Here is a 20,925-nt window from a genome sequence, read left to right on the forward strand (position 1 = left end):
CAGCAGTTTTGGAAGACTAATGAGAAAAAAAGCTGCTTGCTGCTGGAAAGGACAAAGTCTCTCAAGAGTAGCAGGGAGGTATCTAYCCCAAAAAGCAAGTGGAGCTCCAATTCATGGTACCTGTTTTGTGTTTTTAAAAATTTGGAACCTTGTCCTTRGGAGTTCTAAAATCATTTTATTTTGAATGACAAAATAGAATATTTTCATACAGATTCCTTCTGTTGAGCTGATTACAATAGACTGCTTATAAAGGAGGTCTGTTTATTTTTGTCTGACTGGTAACTTTTTCTCCATTAGGTAAAGATTTATTCCTTTGAGTAAAGTAGAGCAGGAGCAACAAATCACAACTGAGACTTTTTTTTTTCTTATAGAGAAATACATACCTCTCTTACCTGGTAAACATTTGGCAAGAATACAGCAATGCGGAGATGTTTATACCACCCTGTCCTAAATGCAGGATGCATATCTTCACTTTTATTTGCAATGACATTTGTTTTTGTCACCTTCAGTAGCTAGCAAGATTTTCCAGGTGACCACTGCCTAATCTTATGGTAATAATCTAAGTAGTCCATTATAAAAAAGCAGTAAAGTACTCCTGCTGGAAACAGGTCTAAAAAAAGCACATTTGAGATGATGATTATTTCAGGAAGTCCTAAGTAGGCTATGCTGTTGCATAGCAACAGAGCTAGGCAGCCTTTAGAATCTAAAGCAGTCAGCGTACACATGGGAACAGAAAGCAAAGATGACAGAAACCTTGAAAAAATGTAAGGTCCAGACTAAGAGAAACCAGAGTGAAAAGATATGCAATACAGAATGTGAATTTATCATAAGAGATATAGTAARTTGAAGTGATTTTCTTAACTTAAAAAAAACTAAAATGCTTTCAGCACCATTGTGTTTCTTTTAAGGAATATCTAGAAGCTAAAAAAAAAAAAAAAAAGCAGAGTATTTAGTGGCTGGAGAAACTAATTCAAATGTAAAGTAGATGTTAAATGCCTGCCACAGGAAAGAAAAATTACATGGGAAAGTTGGATTTATTATTGAGGAGCCAAAAGTTGACGAGATGTAACACATTAATCAAAATTTGATTCATGGTATAAGACTGTGGCACAGAAAGATTGAAATATTTTTATATTATTAAAAGGCTAATTGTCACTTTCACAGATCTCTAAGCTGGCCCAGTGGTATTTATCTTTGCGAGAATTGAAAAGTTGCTAGTGTCATTGGATGCATTCTTGGCAAACTCCAAGTTTAAATGCAAAATATAAGATTTTAGCAGAAGTACCACCTTATACCACAGCAAATTTGTTTTTGCAGGAGCTAATCTCTTTAAWAAAAGAGAATGGAGGAATCAATATGTTAAGTTTGGTAACATAGTCATGCTATCAAAAAAAAATGCAAATTCTCTTCTTTCCCCATATTCCCCAGTATGTATTGTTCTTSCCACTGCCCTAGAAGCAATAGTAGAAACTCAAGCTCTTGTCTTCTGGATGCTGCAACATATACTTTGATAATGAGTCAAGGGCTGATTGCGTTCTCTGCTTTAAAAGAGGGCCACATGCTATCAGTTGAGATACTGCACCAAGAACCTACCTAAAAGATGTGACGCAACAAATTTTGCATCTCCCTGATAGCTTACTATGTCTTCAGGATTTTAGAATAATATTTTGGGATGGGTTGTGGAGGTTGTTCTTTAAACACTTGYTAAGCAGAGTTTCAATATAGCAAATTTGTGGAGCACTTGGGTGCCTTGAATACTTGATAGCTAGACCACACATAATGCTGGAGCATTGAGGATTCCTAGCGAACAGGTTAGGAAGAAACCTCAAGAAGTGCACTGGTACATCCTTCTGTCTGAGCAGTCATGATACTAGACACTTTGCTGTTCTGATTTTGATCTGGCTTTTTTTCTTACACCTTTGAAAAGTCAGAATGCRGGACTTTACCAAGTTCACAAAATGTAAACTTTAGTTATGGGAGCAGTGTAGCAGAAAGAATATCTTTAGGAAGTCACATCTCTTGCAGTGAGGTCATAAGATGGAAGATCTTCCAAAACAACTTCATCCATTACTCTTTTAGAGGAAAATGGGCATGGATTATTGCCTGCAAACAAAGTATACACTGTAAGTGTGTTAAAYCTTGGTCTAGCTGCAAGTGGTGAAAGTGTTCCACATGATCCAGGCAAGGCCAACACAGCAGATGCATAGATAAGAAATAAGTCTTGGCGATGTTGCCTAATATCTTTCTACTAACCATTAGCTTTAATGACCTTGGAAAACAGTGAAGAGTCAAGCTCACATTTATTCTTACCTTTAGCTTAAAGCTATTGGATAGGGCATACGTTAATGTGGAAGAGAGTGTCTGTGTTTGTTAGCAAGTTTCCTTAATCACTTAGGAAGGGTAGCAGCTCTAATAAATTACCTGTGGATTTGACTGTCTRAACAYCACTAATTCATCTGAATATTAACACCASTAATTCATCTGAATATTTCAGCCCTTATAAATGAATGGACATTGTCCTGCACCATGAAGACATTTCTCATGAAACACAGCTGATTCCCAATTAACTGGAAAAGTACACTGCAAAATATGCTACATACTGTCTGTATGCCATTTCTTCTTTGATTAGCATCTTCCCCCCACCCCCAGTCCCATGAAGAAGTAGTTCTTTGCTCTGGCTTAGAAAGCAGTTGCACTAATAAGTTAATGTCTAGCARGATGAATATCTGCAGAGAAACTATGATATCAAGAACAGGTCTTCTGTGGATAAGCATTTTTGTACACTGAATTAAAAGGATTCTGGCCACTTAAAGTTTTAATGTCATCTAGATTAGGATTAATCTCACCTAAATTAAGGTGTACAGTAATACTGTTGGCCCACCTTTTAGACTTCCTTTATACTTAGTAGAAAGAGGTAAGCACATCTAAGGTACTAGTTGCATTCATTCTAAAACAAATGCTTAATATAGGTCAGATGAATCATTGCATGTAAGTACCTACCTACATATGTGTACACAGGCATTTAAAATGAGTCAAATGAATCTCATTCTTAGTCCCTTCCAGAACACTAAGTTTTTGTCTAAAATTGGACATCTAAGTCATGTGACAGCAAATCACGCATGAGTGGTTGCCCACTACTGCTTTTATGCAGTTGCTCATTGTGGTCTACAGGTCTAATTCAACAAACTGCTTTGCTGTAGGACTTAGCTAAAATTGGTTAAAATTATAACTTTTTTTTCAGCTGAAAGTTGTCTACAAGAGTTGCAGTGGTTCACAGCAGTTAGGCCCCAAAAGTTTGCAGGCTATTAATCCAAGAGAGCTGGGGTTTTTTGGTTCTCCCTTACCTTCCTCCTCCTCCAACCCCTTATAGCTATACCCATGCTGTTGTACACAGCAGTGGCTAGGGAGGATATAACAGTTACAAAAATAGTCACTACTGTGCTTATAACAAGTTYAAAGAATAGACATCATAAACTTAGGTAGGTTTTCTAACTAGAATTTTCTGACTAGAATTATCTCTGTCAATACCTTTAATACCAGCACTACTGGCTATGTGGGCTGGCACTTGTTATTGATGGAAGTATCTGTGAGAAAGAACTTGCAGCATGAATCCTTCTGAATTGAAGGCAAAACTCGGGTGATACAGAGAAAGTTCATGAATAAAGCCCATATGACTCTCTYTTCTTACAGTAAACCTCCTGGTGCTAGGCAGGCATTTACTGTACTTCTCCACATAAAGACATTTCTTTTTTTCACAAAGCACTTTCAGGCTTCCAATTTATCTTGAATCTTCAGTGGACTAGGCTTTTCCAGCTGTCCAGCAGCTAAGGAAGTCTTTCCTGTCAAAGGGTGTATTTTGTGTCTTTGTCATCTTCCCTGTATTTACCTCTCCTGTCATCTACCTTGCTCTCAAAGGAGTGCTGCTGTACTGCCACGTAGAGGCCCCAGTGGWCAGGCTTTCCCCAGAGGCCCAAACAAGAACTCTTATTCCCTTTGAATGAAACAGTGTATTTATTTAAAATTCTACATTAAACTTGCTCCTTGGATAGGAGCATCACATCGTTCTAAATAAACAAACTGCAATGCTATATATCTGCCCTCATTCTTTCAAAGCCCTATAAAATCATTATTCCAACAACTTAGCTGCATAGGGGTATGCTCTGTAGGGCTGCCACATGTGTCACATGAGGTGGTTGGCAGCTCCCATCTTGCCTGAGGCCCTGTTCCATCTTTACAGTTTGAGGTGGTATAGCAATATGATCAATCACTTATAGAAAGTCTCAGAAGCCGCATCTTGAAGTGATGATTTAACCCTCTCCTTCACTTCAGAAGCCAAGAGGTCCATACACTGACTGTAGATTAAAAAAAAAAAAAAAAGTCGTATACCATGTTGATGTSTCTTTTCTCAAAGGTATGTTTCATTTACTCAATCAAGAGATTGAGTGATCTCTTATTTAGGAGGGAGATGATGCATCCTTCCTGTATTACAGGTTACATCAAGATGATACACCCTTCCTATGTCACAGGCATGTCAACAGCCTCCCTTGTGGCTCTAYGTATAATCAGAACAAACCTTCAAATGCTTCAGTGTTTTTTAGCATGTAATGCTCCATTAGTGTATAGAATTAAAAGATTAGGTTAATAAGTGACTACTGATGGGAGATGGTAGCTCACTTTCTTCCATTTTGTAAAGTATCCCTGTGAATACTTAAGTATCTTCATTTGTTTCCTGCATATAGGTGTTTATTTCAAATTACAAAAAGGTTTTTGTTATTTATAATTACTTCCAATCACCTCAAGGGCTGTCTGTGGGAATGAGAGTTTTCGTACTATATATCTTTCCAAAGAATCAGGATCTGCCTTGTGTTGCTTGATTTTATTGTCTTTACCTTTTTTGTTTACTGTTATTATTTCTCTGCCTATTTTTATGGAAGTGGAAGAGAACTGAATTTGTGGGCTGAAAGTAATAGATGAGAGACCAAACTGGTATGGTCATAGGCTTCATGAATTTTGACTAAACAAGGACAAAGTAAGAATTTAATTGCTTGGCCTTTACTTCAATAGATCTCTTCAGTCAAAATATACTAAAACATCACTTACAGCTATCACAGAAGTAAAACATATTAGCTGTGTTTATAGTCTCTTCATATATGCTGTACACTAAAGGATATCCAAGTAGTAATGCTTCAGTAATGCTTTTTTAATGCAGACTTAAAACAGCTTCATAATTTATTCTGTTTGAAAAATCTGGGTTTGTTGTTTTCTTTTTGTTTGTTTTATAATTTTACAAGTTGACATTCATTTAGATACTCTTCATACTAATAATATTTCATATGTTATGTCTACAGTAAAAATAAGCRGTTAAAAAATGCTACATGACCTGTTCTTCATCCGGTTTATAGATGTAGTGCTTTCTCATCCTTTGAAGTGTGAGAAGTGGGAAAAACTACATACAGGATTTGCAAAGCACAGATTAAAACACAAATAAAATACTAGCTAGTTCACTTGCTGGCACAGACATTCATATTCTTTGAAGTGGTATCTTTCACTTGTCCACAGGGAGTTTGGCTTTCAAAGGTTAGGAGTGTTTTCTTGCTCCACTGATGTATGTGTTTATCCAGAAGGAGTACAGTTATGTTCTACACTGAGTATCATCTCTTGTGGGAGAAGTATACTTATGTTAAATTGTTAGTGTTTCATCAGCTCTCAGTAAAGCAGAACATGCAGCAGATGAAATCTAGGTACAAATTGTTATTACTTTGTGTGGCATGGAGCTATCTCCTCACTGGAAAGAGCTCTGTCTCTAAGCTAAGGCTAGATTTGGAACCAAAATTTATTTTAAAGAATAATTATACACTTTTTATAAAAACAGACACACTATTAAATGACAAGTTCTTTCTTTTTTTTGTTCCATTATGAAAGTTGAATATAGATAATTATGGATAAATAATGTGCTGATCATGATACAACATTTAGCAGCCAAAGCCTGTTAGTTTTATATGAAAATCCACGATTAAACCCCATCATTAAGCATATATGGAGAAGGGGGGAGTAAACACTGAAGGATCATACCTGTTTGTCTTACATTGCAAGTTTGCCAAGCAAAGGGCAGCTCTTCTTGTGCTAGCCAAATCCTWCAGACAAGACGTGTGTTAAATGCCTGTTCTTATTCTCTCTTAGTTTATTACTATTTAAAAGTAATAATTAGCAAAGATACTTTAAATGCTTTGGAGTTCTACCAGGTAGCTGGTCCTTAAACAGATTAAATTCAACAACCTTGGTACTGCTAGCCCATAAACTATAGACACTGATTTTAATTTATGTTGGTGTGTCGCGTAATTTCTATTCTCTCATTTCCAAAGTCTTGAAAATAAACTTACTATGTAAAGCCTTGCTTTACTGATTTATTATGGTATCCAGTCAAATTGAGATTACATTTTAAGTCATCACTTTTTAAAAATTTTTAATAAAGAACCTTGAAAGGCACCTTCAAGAATTTGGGGAATCTGTCATTCACATGTGCGTGTGTGTATAAATATATATAGCATGGAAATGGAAAATTTAACTCAAACTGGGTTGTGGAGATCAAGTATTCAGGGAGCTTTTTTGAAAGTACAGCTACTGATTCTTTCTGTACCTATTAATTATACTGTTTCTGTCATACTTCAAAAGCTTCTTTTTTTCCTTCTGAATTCTCTGGATACTAATTCTTCTCCTCTTGATGCTTACCAGTAAAACTCCTTCAGTTTCCAAAGGTATAGAAGTAGGCCCTTTGCAGGTGTAACAGTTTGTGTTCTCCAGAATATCCATTAATAATATACAGGTATCTTACCACATTAGAAAAATCTGAATCCAAGAAAGCAAGGCTTTTGCATTTGTTATGCTYGTTACGCTTATTTGCCTTTCTCTCCTTTCTCATCCTCCATAATTCTTGAAGTAGCTCACAAATTCTTGTAGGAGGAGGAAATGGGAAGGGGAAAGGGACAGAAGTCTCAAAGATGCCCAAGTTGCCAGAAGTTTTATGAAAAAAACAAGGAAAGGAAAGCTGACATTTGAAAATCCTTAGTGCTGCAACACAAGCTCTAACCTTTTATCAGGCAAAGTGACTCTGCGTGGGCAAAGGCAAAGCACAATTGGGGACGCTTCAGATGGGATGGTATCTTATCAGTTGCTAAGGAATCCAACTCTGAGACCACAAGTTTCATTAGTCCTGATGCTCACAGAACTGCATTACTAGTTTGCCAGTTCAGTTGACAGAAGCAGCCTTTCTGTTTCAGCATGAATACCATGCAGCAGAATACCTTCCTGTAGAACATCAGAAAAATTATTCAATGAATGTTTTTGCAACTCTTCAATGCTTTTTGAAAACTAAAAAATAAAATAAGCCTAGAGTTACTGGAACTGGGACTAGAGTCTTGTACACAGGAGTATCTGTTAATGTAGTTAGAAAATTCAAATTATGTTTATGGACTATTAGCATATTCCACTCCTTCCACAGAGACTGAAGAAATGAGTGTTTTGTTGTTTTGTTTTGTTTTTGGAGGGAATGATTGGTTCAGTGAATAAATTGCAGATTGCTGGGCACTGAGCCATTCATTGGAAGGGGAGCTCTCTGGTGATGTCAGTGAAGTTCCATATTTATGCAGTAATGTCTGAAGATAATGCCAGTACAAAACAGAATGGTGTTTGACATTTAAGAGGAGCTACAGACAGGAAAATTTGGAGGTGTTAATAAATGTATGTTTGGTAACAATCTTTTCTGATCAAAATGTTGCTAGTAATTCCATATTGAGCCTATAGAAAATGAACCTTTCAAGTAATATTCTCCAGAAGCACATTTTGTACTATTTTATAGCTTGTTTTATCACTAAAATTAAGTAAGCAAGCTTGATAATTTCCTCAGGTGCTCTACATGTTTTTGTGGAATCTTTCATGAGGAATATAGTCTGTCAGAAGAGTACTGCATGGAGTGCAAAGTTTGTAAAGTCCACCARACTGCTCATGGAGTACACCAGTTTTGGCAGGCTTCCAGTCCTGCAGCTTGCTCTACGTTGGTCGTATGCTTCTCTGCTTGTGCTATTCCAGGATGCAGCTTTGGGGCATGGCTGAACCCTGATGAACTGACGTGGGTGATATACATCCCACTGGCATCCCATGCCCCTGCCTCATTGCTTCAGATCAGCAGGTAGCTGAGGAGGTCTGGAGGCTTTCCTTTGTCCTCATGTAGTGTCACATTGCTTTATGGAAAACCAGGTTAGCAGACTGATGTATGGCTTCCAAGTGAATAAAAGAATATTCTTCTGTGTATCACCCCCTCCCTCCACCAACACACACACACACACACACACACACACACACACACACACACACACACAAATGAAATCAACATCTTGGCAGGAGTGGTAGCTGACTGTGACTTTGGACTTACGCTGTACTAATGCCAAAATCCAAGCTGTACTTTGATTAATTATAGGTTTGGCACTTGGTTTTCTACAAGCTGGTAACAAGCATGGACAAATATAACTCAACTTAAGTTTCACTCAAGGTCTTTTGTCTTCTGATCTTGCCAGATACAATATTCTTTGCTAAAACAGGTCATAGAGATCTGAAAATGTGTGCTGGTTTCTTACCTCACAATAACAAGTGTCTTCACTGCTTTACCTCGTTTTTTCATGTTATATGCTTCATTACCATATAATTGATATATTTGTCTGGAACTTGGGGGCAGAACAAACAGTAAATTTTGTATTTGCTTCAGTACTCTTACTGTTTTTCAAGAGGAGAGGATTTTACAAGAAGAAATGCACGTACTCTCGTGCCCATGAAGGCATTTGTTATTTGAGAGGCACTACACCATTTTGCATGTGTCAGGCAGGCTTTCAGTCAAGGCTGACCTCTTTCCATTCCCTGTTTTTTTTTTTTGTTTTTTGTTTTTGTTTCAAAGCAGTTTCTTGTTTCATGGCTCTTGTTTGCAGCAGTAAAATTATCCCGTCAGCCCTTCAAYATTTGGCATGGGACCTGAAGTTCAATAGCTCCAAACTTCTTTTTAAATAAGTCAGTCTTGCAATGATACTTGATATGGTTATACTAAGCCTAAATAAAACATGGTTCAGAACTCAACTCTTTTCTTGATTTCTTAAATAAGCAACATATACACCCTCCTAAAGGTGACAGTGAATTTGGGAAAGTTAGGACTAGAATGAAGATGAAAGAAGAAAGGATAGGGTTTGTGAGGATCATTCAGAGCTGAGGGTTAGGAAGGCGTTATTTGTTGTATCTTACCTGTTTTAAAAATAGATAGGTGTTTATCAAAAAATGAGGTTTTCTAAAGGAGAGGAAGTTGAATATTTTGCTGCTGCACTAAGTCACTGTGTTGAAGAATGCCCTAAAAGCATCAGTGTCCAGCAACTGCATCCAATAGGACTGGGTTAAAAAGATTTGTACGCTCTATGGAAACATGAAGTTTCAGCTGATCTATAAATAATGGCTAGACCTTGTCACTCTGTGCAACTGTGTGTAATGTTGCCCTTATGGCCACATCCTTTCTCTGCAGTATGCAAGAACAGAGAAGCCCTGCTTAGAAACATGGGAAATATATAGCTGCAGGAGTGCTGCTTTTGTGTAGTGGTTCCCTAGTGCTGCTTTTCTTCTGAGTACTGCTGTAGCAGAGCTTACCTGATTTCCTTCCTACATCCAGAAAACTAAAGGGGAGGGACAGTTGCATTTGAAGCATGGTAATCTTTTTGCAGAAATCCTTGAGTACAAACAAAGCTGCTATAAAAGAAGCATGATCATCAAAACAAAACCTRTCTCTCCCTCCCATTCCTGCCTTCTTTCTCCCGGGGCTCAGCAGGGATGGGAATATTTCTCTGAGGACGAAATAGAAATTTCCCAGTCTCTTTAGCATTATTAATGCATGTCAACATGTTATTCCACAATAGCATTATGGAATATCAAATTATTCTATAATAACATGAAAAATAGTTAGGTTCCTATGAAAAGACATTCTGGGCTATATCTAGCTTACAGACAGAGTCTTCCAATCCCTGCACTGTAGTTTAGCTCTTCTGTTTGCTCTAAGTTAGCATGTCTACACTTACTTCTATTACTTAATGTTAATATATTCACTTTGGTGCTGCTACCACATCAAAAAAAAAATGAGTCCCAAGAGGTCTATATACAGTGCCAAATTTAACCTTATTACAAGAAAGGAAAAGACACGAAACTTAGCTGTCAGTGTGCAAAAGCACACATCTACATCCAAAAGCATTACCAGTTTGTACTTTCTTACTCCTTATGCTCTTGTGCAGAAAAGAACTCTGTTCCACCCCCTACCTACCTCCTACTTCACAGCTAATATTAAAAGCAGAGACAGCTTTATAGAGAAATTATTATGTTGCTGAGGTCATTGCTTTTATAAAGTACTCACTAGCGCTTATGAAGCATGTAAAATGAAGTTGTTTAGATTACTGTTGAATAGAGATTGCACAAAATCCATTCACTTTTTTCTTTTTTATTTCTACCCCATTCCTTCTCTAATTTTTCCAGGTTCTGATGAGGCATCTCCTTTGCTTACTGCATACCTGGTAAATTGTAAATGCTTTATACCTCACAGAGAGGACCAGGTAGTTTTCTGTTTCTATTCTATAACATCTTCTATTTCTCTGGTGTTCTAAATCTTGATGTTTTTATCTTTTCATCCAGATACTGCTATGTGGATATTTGTTAGCAATGACTGATGTGGAATCTACATATGCAGATTTTATTGCTTCAGGAAGAACAGGTAGAAGAAATGCACTACATGACATACTTGTGTCCTCGACAGGTGGGAACTCTAGTGAACTAGCCTTAAAGTTATCAGAACTTGATATAAACAAGGCAGGTGAGTACATTTTGCTTTTTCTTATTATTATTTAAAAGTGCAATGAAACAGTTGTACATAAAACATGGCTTACGTGCATGTATTATTCCCTTCTCCCTCACCAACAAGACTCAAATGTTTTATCTGCTATTGTGAGATCAGCTGGGGTTGCCTGCAATACATAGTCCAGATTTTTGAAATAGGAAGGATGGTTATTTGCAAGTACAGCATGTTATTAAAATGAGAGAGGACTTTACACAGCGAGTGGCTTGTAGCAGGGTCCATGTAAGAATAAATCTTACAGAAAATCAAATGCAAGAGACAAAAAGAACTAGTTTGGAAGGCATTGATTAAGACAGACACAACTTTTCTTCAGCTGCTAGAGGRCATAGTAATAGCAATGCATTTGTACTTGTTTTACTTTGATCTTGTTTCCAGTTGAATTGTCTCTTTCCTCTTTCGATTGGTACTTTGCCCTTCTTTTAAAGTGATCAGCACTAATGGACTCCTAACTCTTCTTGTATGTGTAAGATTACCAAAATTTTAATACATCATGTACCTTCAGTCGGCAGGAGGGAGGGACAAAGTATGGTAAAGAGCCATACACTAAATACAAATAGTTATACTTAGGTATTATTGTAGATATTATTTGAAATTCATAGTGCCAGACTCCTCCATACTTCTTCAGTCTCACATTTACAGTTATCAAAACAGTGTTTGATCTTGATTGCTTAGAAAATGCACACTATTCCTACTTTTCAATTAAGCTGTTGGAATGATTACAAGACAGAGCTATATTCTCCTGTGAGCCATGAGAAGATTGCGACTTAGTGCCTGTAGTATGTCAGTACAAATTTTGTTTGTTCCATTAGCTCTGTAGTGATGAGAATGGTTAAAATAGTTATTAGCCTAAGTTTGAATACATAATTCAGGAGTCTATTTAGTTTGTCTCCTTTGCTGCTTAGCTAACTGTTAATCATTGCAGAAAAGTATTCAAAGGGGCTCATAAAATTATGCCAGCATACCTTTGGGGAAGTTAAGCAGTTTGATACAATGAAATCCTCTTTAATTTTATATTATTAGTACCCTCGGGTGCCAGGCAAAAGCCTCCAGAACACAAATATTTGAAATGTATTGCATTATTATTGGCATAAATATTGCTATATTATCCCCTCCTCCCCTTCCAAATCTAAGAGATGATAAATATATATATTTATACCCTGAATTATAGTTCAGAATGTGCCACTGCTTGCAGGATGTAGATATGCCTCACATCTGGCAAATGAAGAACACAGGTGTTCAGGGAGTTATATATTTGTGGTCCTATTTCATGCAAGGTATATGTCAAACAATTTATGATGATAAATACCATCACTATATAATTATACAAATGTAGAGACTGAGTTGGGGGGGTCATTGTTTATTTTTATTACAGTTATACTTGTTTTCTTGAAAAAATGCAACTGCAGTTGCTTTCAACTGCATGGAGTAATGGCAGTGTAAGATAATGCAGATGAAACAAAGAAAAATGGTTATTATAGAACATATGTAAATTAAGCTGCCCAATCATATCTTCACTTTGAAAAGCCTGCAAATAATTTCCTATAAAGAACAGGAACAGCTTCAGCAATAGGCACAACAAGACCTTGTAGAAAGACCACACTTTCTATCATGCATTATTTCATACCTAAAGGAAATGAGTGTGGTTAATCCCCATCCTGATCAGCCAGTTATGCATAATCATGAGGTGACTGCATAAATATGAATAATGTATATAAGGACTACAATATTCTCCCTTCAAAATAACTGCTTTGGTTTTCATGGTCCAGAAGAAGGAAGTAACCTTCCAATATTCAGAGCAGATGTACTTACCAAACACTGTACATCAAAATAAAAGCTCCAGAATTCTCTCTGGCAGTGCAATTTATATAAACTTAGAAAAAGTTCCACTGTATACGTGTGGCAAGTAGAAAACCACAGTAGAAATCATGAGACATCTTTATCCTTAGTAACTAACTGAAGGGCAAAAGAAAGACTTTGATAAGGAAATCAGCTCTGTTAACTCTCTTTAAGGGAAACAGTGCAATTTCAATAAACTTTCTATTTTATCTAAGATAATCTTACTGGTGATTGTGCCTAAATAATAAAAGTGGTAAGAAAAAAGTGCAATGAAGAATGAGCACCAGTCTCTGCAAGTCTAATTTCTAGAAAAAACTGCTGCTTTTCCAGGTATTTGTGGACACAAATCCAGTGCAGAAGTTGAAAGGAGGCTTGTAAAAGCTGAGATGGTCCAGCCATCTCCAAAAAAATGGGCATAGAGAGGTGCTGATGAAGTACAGAACTGGAATGAAGGACTGATTGTTGAAGTTCATCATTAAAAGTGAATTTAGATCACAGTAGACGTTCTTTAGGTATAACCTCTAGGAATAGTGGTAGATATTAATAAGTCAATGTTCTGGGAGGAAAAACTTTTAAGAGTTGCACATTAGTAGATCTAATAAAATGTGCTCTTAGGTTACCAACTCACGCAATTGTGTTGTGACTTACAGTRTGTTATAATTTTGATTACTATTTTTTAAGTCTACCTATTAGAATCAAAATGTTGCCTAAAAAACACAACTTTTAGAGCTTACAATCATCATGTTTTGAAGGAAAAATGACTCGAGTGTGCTTAGCCAAATGGTATGTTAGAACATTGGTTCTCTTTCTCTAAATCTTGGTGTACTGTTTTTAACATTTAGGGAGTTACCTGTCTAGGCCTCCTGTCTAGATGATTTTTCTTTTATACACAAATACTTCACAAGGGTTTTTTTTTATCTTCTGAATTTTGTCTTTGCTGAATTCTTTTTTTWAAAAAAAAGCTTGAGTTGCCCAGTAGGTGTGAAATGCATTAAAGGCTCTCTGGTCATCAGTATGCACGGAGTACAGGTAGAAAGGAAATCAAATATCAGATTCCACTCATCTGTACTTTTGCAATTATAGAACAAATGTAGGAGGCTTTGTAGAAGGTGTTTAGATAAGTCGGGCAAAAGGGATTTCTGTCCAACAGGAGTTCACATGTAGATCCATCCTGTTGGAAATGTTTGTGGGAGATAATGCTAAGAAATAAGGAGAGACTCATGATTCAATTTGATAAAATTCAGGTTTTCTGAGAAAATGACTTCCAAAACATTTTTATTTTTAAGTCAGTCCGTAATGAATAGAACAAACCTTACCATTAGTAAGTTAACATTTCATACAACTTCTCATTAGGTTGAATTTGATAATTACTAAAACTTGAGACATTTTGCATAAAATGCAACTACCAAGTCTGAGCTTTTGCAGTAGAACTTCTATTGTTCTAATAGAACTTAGCTGCTGTTTCATGTATATAGAAAAAATAAAGCTTTTATAGTGTTGTTTTTAACAAACAGAAATAAAGCTGTAAATGTACAGTGCAGTTTGAAATCAGGAAATGATAATTACCTATAGTAAGGTCTTCCTTCTAAAGACCTGGTTTCAAATAGTGGAGTGGCCTACAAAATAAGATATAGATTAAAGTTAAGAGGCACTGTTACCTCTACTTGACTATTTCACAACTTAGTCCATAGCATTGTCCTCTTAAAACTCCTGTCTTAAGCCAGTTCAATTCAAATGCTTCAGAATCCTGCTAAGAAACAAGAATAGGTCTCATCTCTTACTCAACGTTATTCCTTAATATTATGTGAGATGGATTGAGAACAGGCTGAAAGGCAGAGCTCAGAGGGTCGTCATCAGTGGTGTGGAGTCTAGTTGGAGGCCTGCAGCTAGTGGTGTCCCCCAGGGCTCAGTACTGGGTCCCATCCTGTTCAACTTCTTCATCAATGACATGGATGAGGGGACAGAGTGAATCCTCAGCAAATTTGCTGATGATACCAAACTGGGAGGAGTGGCTGATACACCAGAGGGCTGTGCTGCCATTCAGAGAGACCTGGACAGGCTGGAGAGCTGGGCGGAGAGGAACCTCCTGAGGGCAAGTGCAAKTGCAGAGTCCTGCACCTAGGGAAAAATAACCCTAGGCACCAGTACAAGCTGGGGGCTGACCTGCTGGAGAGCAGCTCTGCAGAGAAGGACCTGGGAGTGCTGGTGGATGACAGACTGACCATGAGCCAGTAATGTGCCCTTGTGGCCAGGAAGGCTAATGGTCTCCTGGGGGGCATTAGGAAGAGGGTTGCCAGCAGATCGAGGGAGGTGATATTACTCAGTCCTGCTCTACACAGCTGCTCTACTCAGCCCTGGTGAGGCCACATCTCGAGTACTGTGTCCAGTTCTGGGCTCCCMAGTGCAAGAGTCATGGAGCTACTGGAGAGAGCTCWATATAGGGCTATGAAGATGATTAGAGGACTGGAGCATCTCCACTATGAGGAAAGGCTGTGAGAGCTGGGCCTGTTYAGCCAGCAGAAGAGAAGACTTGGGGGGGGGGGTCTTATCAATATATACAAATRTCTTAAGATGGGCGGGTGTGTCAAGGGGTAAGGTCAGACTCTTCTCAGTAGTGCCATCCAACAGGACAGGAGGCAACAGGCACAAACTAAAACACAGGAAGTTTTGCCTGAATATGTGGTAGAACTTCTTTACTGTGAGGGTGACAGCCTTGGAACAGGTTGCCCAGAGAGGTTATGGAGTCTCCTTCTCTGGAGATACTCAATTTCCACCTGGGCGTGATCGTGTCTAACCTGGTCTAGGTGACCCTGCTTGAGCAAGGGTGTTGGACTAGATCTCCAGAGGTCCCTTCCAACCTTCTCTGCAGAGAAGGACCTGGGAGTGCTGGTGGATGACAAATTGACCATGAGCCAGCAATGTGCCCTTGTGGCCAGGAAGGCCAATGGTCTCCTGGGCTGCATTAGGAAGAGGGTTGCCAGCAGGTCGAGGGTCAAGATCCTGCCCCTCTACTCAGCCCTGGGGAGGCCTCATCTCGAGGACTGTGTCCAGTTCTGGGCTCCTCAGTACAAGAGAGACATGGAGCTACTGGAGAGAGTCCGGCGTAGGGCTACGAAGATGATCAGAGKGCTGGAGCAYCTGCCCTCTGAGGAACGGTTGCGAGAGCTGGGCCTCTTCAGCCTGGGGAAAAGAAGACTGAGGGGGGATCTTATAGGTGTGTAYAAGTACCTGTAGGGAGGGTGTCAAGGGGTTGGGGACAAACTCTTTTCAGTTGCCTCATGTGACAGGACAAGAGGCAATGGGCAGAAATTGAAGCACAGGAAGTTCTGCCTGAACATGAGGGGGAATTTCTYCCCCAAGAGAGTGACAGAGCACTGGACCAGGTTGCCCYGAGAGGTTGTGGAGTCTCCTCCTCTGGGGATATTCGAGGCCCGCCTGGATGCAACCCTGTCTAACATGCTTTAGGTGGCCCTGCTGAGCAGGGAGGTTGGACTAGATGATCTCCAGAGGTCCCTTCCAACCCTACTGATTCTATGATTCTATGTACCAGTAGCTAATAACTAAAATGTTCAGGGACTTCTATCTTATTTCCACTTAGCTTCAGCTTCCAGCCATCTGAACATGTTAGATCTTGAATCATTAGGCAAAAGATATGATACAATACTTTGTATGTAGTAGGTACTCACAGACCATTGTCAAGTAACCTTTTATCCTTTTTTTAGGCAGTCCTTTGGAGTTGTCTGCTCACTTTTGACGCTATAAAACATTTTCCGTTCCTCAGATCGTTTTGTGACTTGCAGTAAGACAGCTGCACTGAACACCTTGATGGAGTGTGGTACTTAAAATGAACACACACAGTGTGGGTCTGTTGAAGTTGGATCTCTTTTCAGTAAACTCTTCAGATTTACGTTTTCTCCTATATTGCCATAGTAACATCATAAATATGCAAAAATATGCTATTACTTCCGGAAACTTCTTTAATTTTCTATTATTTTAGGTGTTGCTTGAAATGACAGTGGGAGATGCAAGTAGGAATTTGATTTTGAAGGTGTCTTTTGAGATACAAAATACCAATATTTCAGTAGTAAAAGGTTTTATATTTAATTAAAGATTTTGATTTCATTTCAATTTCTTTTTGTCAGACTGATGGATGAATCTCTCTGTTCTGGAGTGAATTACTCATCCTTTTTCTTGTATCTTTGTAGAAGGAGAAGGAGATGCACAAAGAAATCCAAGTGAGCAAACTGGGGAAACCCAGGGGGAGGCAGCAAAGCAAGAAAGCTGACATCCGACTTTGACTGACTGGAACAGCTGCTGGATGTTTTCAGAGTGCAAGAGCATGCTGGAACAAATCTGTTTCCATGAGCAAGCCTATGGAAAAGAAAGTGCATGTGTTTTCACTGCTGGAACCCACTCAACACAATGTTAAAAATGGGGGTACGAGCTGTGGCAGAAGACAGAATTTTCCCTACCTCTGTCATTAGCAATGGTTGAACATGTATTGATTTTTGGGATAGCATCTTCAGATGGATCCCTTCACAATGACTACTYGATGGGAAAACTTTTAGAAAGTAGAAAAAACAGGTAAATCTTGTAGCAAATGGCCTTTGAAATGTGAGAGGATCAGATCATGTATCTTAAGCAAAGGCTTGTGTGATCCTCAGAGTTTAAAATTCTCTGGCCAAAGTGTTCACCCATTAAAGGAACTGTAAAGAAAGCACTGTTTTTAGAACTCTGCGTCTGTGTTTTACAGCTCTGCTGTTATTTACAATGGTTTTTGTATTGTACAACTTAGATGCTCCACACTGCCCCTTCTCAACTGCTTATGAAGAATATTTCTGTTACTGTGAATTTTTCTACCACTCGTTTTGAAAGGGCTGTTTTTTGCATAATGTGGTGATGTGCTCCTGATAGATTTAAAATGTCAACAGCTAAATTAATTATGCCTAAACATAAATGACTCAGCAAAATTCTAATTTGTTATTAGATGAGCCTTCAAAACGATTCATTAATGTGAATATTTTGGTGTGTTTTGTGTCTTTGGTACAGTTTTGCCACTTGCCTGTAGTTAGTTGCATATCAAAGAGTTAAACTGAATCTTTTACATTATTCTTTCCCTTTTTTTCTAATTTTGCTCCCAATTTATTAATCTTTCTCCAAACTATTTTTTTAAAATGGTAGTCCAATTATTTTACTATTATGGTAGTTTTAAGAATACATTTATAACCATAAATGGTTTAAAATTCAAACAAGTTCCATGGTGCTAGAGATTTTTCTGGTTCACATTGTTAAAGATGGGCCTTGTTTGCACATGAGAAAATAACCAGCATAGTTATTGCCAAACATATATTCTGGAATGATTTTTAGATTACTGAGTTGTTCAACTAGTGGATCATGGGCTGGATCTAGCCATTGGAACTCTTTGCTCTATTCCTTGCCTTTGCCTCTGTTGATCAGGCTGTTGAGTTTGAGGCACAGCCAGCAGCCGGTTACTGATGCAGCATGCACAACAAGCGCTAGAAGCTACCACAGCAAACTTGTGGCCTGGATGGGGACAGAGAAGTGAGAGACTTGGCATCTAGCACCCAAAAGTCTGGATTTTTCCCATTTCAACTAGTCTGAAATGACAGTCCAAACTGGATACACATTGAAGTACCAGGAGAGCTTGTGCATCTAGAGGATTACCTAAAATACTTATAAATGAATAACCTATTCTGCAGTAGCTATGCTGGTTAACTGCCCCTTCCCCCCCTCCTGTGTAGACAAGGCCCAGCATGAGGCTGAATACTGCAAAATGGGGCAGGTGCGCCTCTCCATAAGTAAGGTGAGTATAGAATGACAAGTAAACCATGGCAATCACGTAAGCACCAATCGGAGTTGGAAGATTTTATTAAGAGGAGGTGATGTCACTTTCTTTATATATATTATATATATTATATATATTTTTCTGTTGTTGGTGGTTTAAAATGTTATGCACTTTTTAATGTTTGTAAACTTTTACTAATTAATAGTGTGACTGCTTCCTAAATAGATTAATCATCAGTTAACCAAACATCTTTATGTCCACAGCTGTTTCTACCATATGTATCATAGTACTTGTCACTTGGAATTCTTCTGTGAGATGTGTTTTTTTTAAAAAAAAAAAAAAAAAAAAAAAAAAAAAAACTCTGATCAGTATTATGAGCTCATTTAGTAATGTTGATAAATAACAAACCAGCAGTATGCTTGTGGTTCCTGAGTGTAATATTAACTTTCACTTGTTATTATTTGGAAATTAAATGCCTTGCTGTCATACTAGCTGACAAATGCCCCATTTTCTTTGTGACAGAAGTAGTCCATTTGCTTTGAAAATACTATTACCTTTAAACTAATTAGTGTTCATTTGTTTCTCTTAGGGTTCCTGTCAAAGTTAGTATTTTATTTTTTCGCTGCTCCTTAATCAGTTCTTCAAGTTAAGCAAAAACTGTTTTCTGCTTTGTATGAGACTAGTGGATCTCATTCTAGCCCTAACACCAGAAAGAAATAAGATTCTAAAGCTTTTATATAGTGTTACTTGACTGACAATCCACAAAACACCATTGCTAAAGAGTAACACTAAAAAGTAATAGTGGAATAAGTAACTGCAGTGCATCAAAGTTTTGATCTGACTTATTTTCCTTCAATGCTTTTCTTATTCCAATATATTTTCTTTCTTCCTAAGTCTTCTATGTTGTGAAATAAAATACATTTGAACCTTTCACCTCTTTCATAGTTGTTTCTTCTATTTCTCTTCTAATTTTCTTTTATTTTTAAAGCAAACACGGAGACTTTTGTGGCTTTTTGAAGTGCACCTCCTTAATGGAAAATAGCACTATTAATTTTAGTAGAGTGAAAGATTATTTTTCTCATTCCCTGAGAGTTTAGGAATATTTGTTTCATCACTCAAATTCTGCTCACTCTTTATCTGGGGTATTTCTCTAGCATCTATTAGCAGACCTACCTTTATCTGAAAGAGTTCCAGTAAAAACTATACAAACAGCAATGTGGAGAGATATGACCATCATAGCTGTATACTTTTGCGCAGTCCAGGGAATGTTCTTAGCCACTAGAACTCATTTGGTTATGCCCCTGAATTACTAGCATGCTCTCTGACATGTATTTGGCCCTTGCCAGCTAAAATTTTCAGAGCTAGGGACCATTTATAAACTGCAGAAGATTCTCAGTAGGCAGCTGCCTTTTGATCATGCAGTTTTTGAGATGGATTTTGATTATATAGATACAAATTGTTTCTTGGTGTCTGTTCTCAGTGCTAGGGAACAGATCCTTGGCGTGTTTAATTTACAAGTATAGACATAGGCTGGATATCCTTCAGCCTCTAAGTACTTAAACGTGTGGTTAATCTGCACCAAATCGTACTGCTGCATCTTGACTGCTATTATTACCTAGGCAATTATAAAATAGTTAGTTCAAGCATGGTTGCACCTTTATGGCAGTGTAATAGCACCATCTCTTCCTGTAGAACAGGAACATTGATGGCAGAATCATGTTTTAATGATGTTCTTTTCCTTTGCAAGTTACCTTTTCAGCAAGCCTAAGGCTCTGGCTTCTGTTTCTATATTTTCTCCATATTTTATTGTTATCAAGGTAAGTAAAACATTAAAATATTTAATTAAGCCATTTTCACACCAAAATCTATAAACTCAACAGAAAATTATGTCTGGACTGTTATCTTAGTAGAATACTTTATACAGTAGGGTTTTTTTGTTTGTKTGTTTTCTCTTTTAGCTCTCTTTTTAGGGATATCATTTCAGTGCTTCCTCCCCGTGCCGTCTCCGTTGCTCCAAAAAGTAGTCTCTGTAACCATGTTTTTAATGCCTATGGCAAGTTTTACGACTCTATATGCACACATTGCACTTGTGGTGTTATATTCTCCCTCCACATCCGCATAGAATATCATAGAATTCTATGATATTAGCATTTCTCGCTTTCACTTATTGCCATTAATGTTGTTGGTGTGCTTCACAAAGCTTCGATTCTTAAAAGGCATCAGCAAGCATGTATTTACATGTATTTGATTAAGCTCATGTTAATCCAAAATCTCACCATGCTCTTCCGTACAGTGATTAAGAAATGAACATCAAAAAGGCAGCAGAGCTGCTACTTGTGTCATTTGCAGCTGTTTCCCT

General features: G+C 37.8%; 1 protein-coding gene across 1 annotated transcript in view; it reads left to right on the forward strand.

Annotated features, from left to right (window-relative positions):
* The window catches only part of PKIA (cAMP-dependent protein kinase inhibitor alpha), a 46,938-nt gene extending 27,439 nt beyond the window's left edge, over positions 1-19,499 (forward strand). The window contains exons 2-3 of the mRNA XM_085314314.1: positions 10,705-10,882; positions 16,966-19,499. Coding sequence (XP_085170440.1) covers positions 10,732-10,882; positions 16,966-17,045 — 231 coding nt within the window. The 5' untranslated portion in view covers positions 10,705-10,731 and the 3' untranslated portion in view covers positions 17,046-19,499. The remainder of the gene's footprint in view (positions 1-10,704; positions 10,883-16,965) is intronic.
* Positions 19,500-20,925: the final 1,426 nt, after the last annotated feature.

The sequence above is a fragment of the Rhea americana genome, unplaced genomic scaffold (assembly GCF_003343005.1).
Source record: "Rhea americana isolate MKP2758 unplaced genomic scaffold, rheAme1 scaffold_40, whole genome shotgun sequence".
Lineage (NCBI taxonomy): Eukaryota > Metazoa > Chordata > Aves > Rheiformes > Rheidae > Rhea > Rhea americana.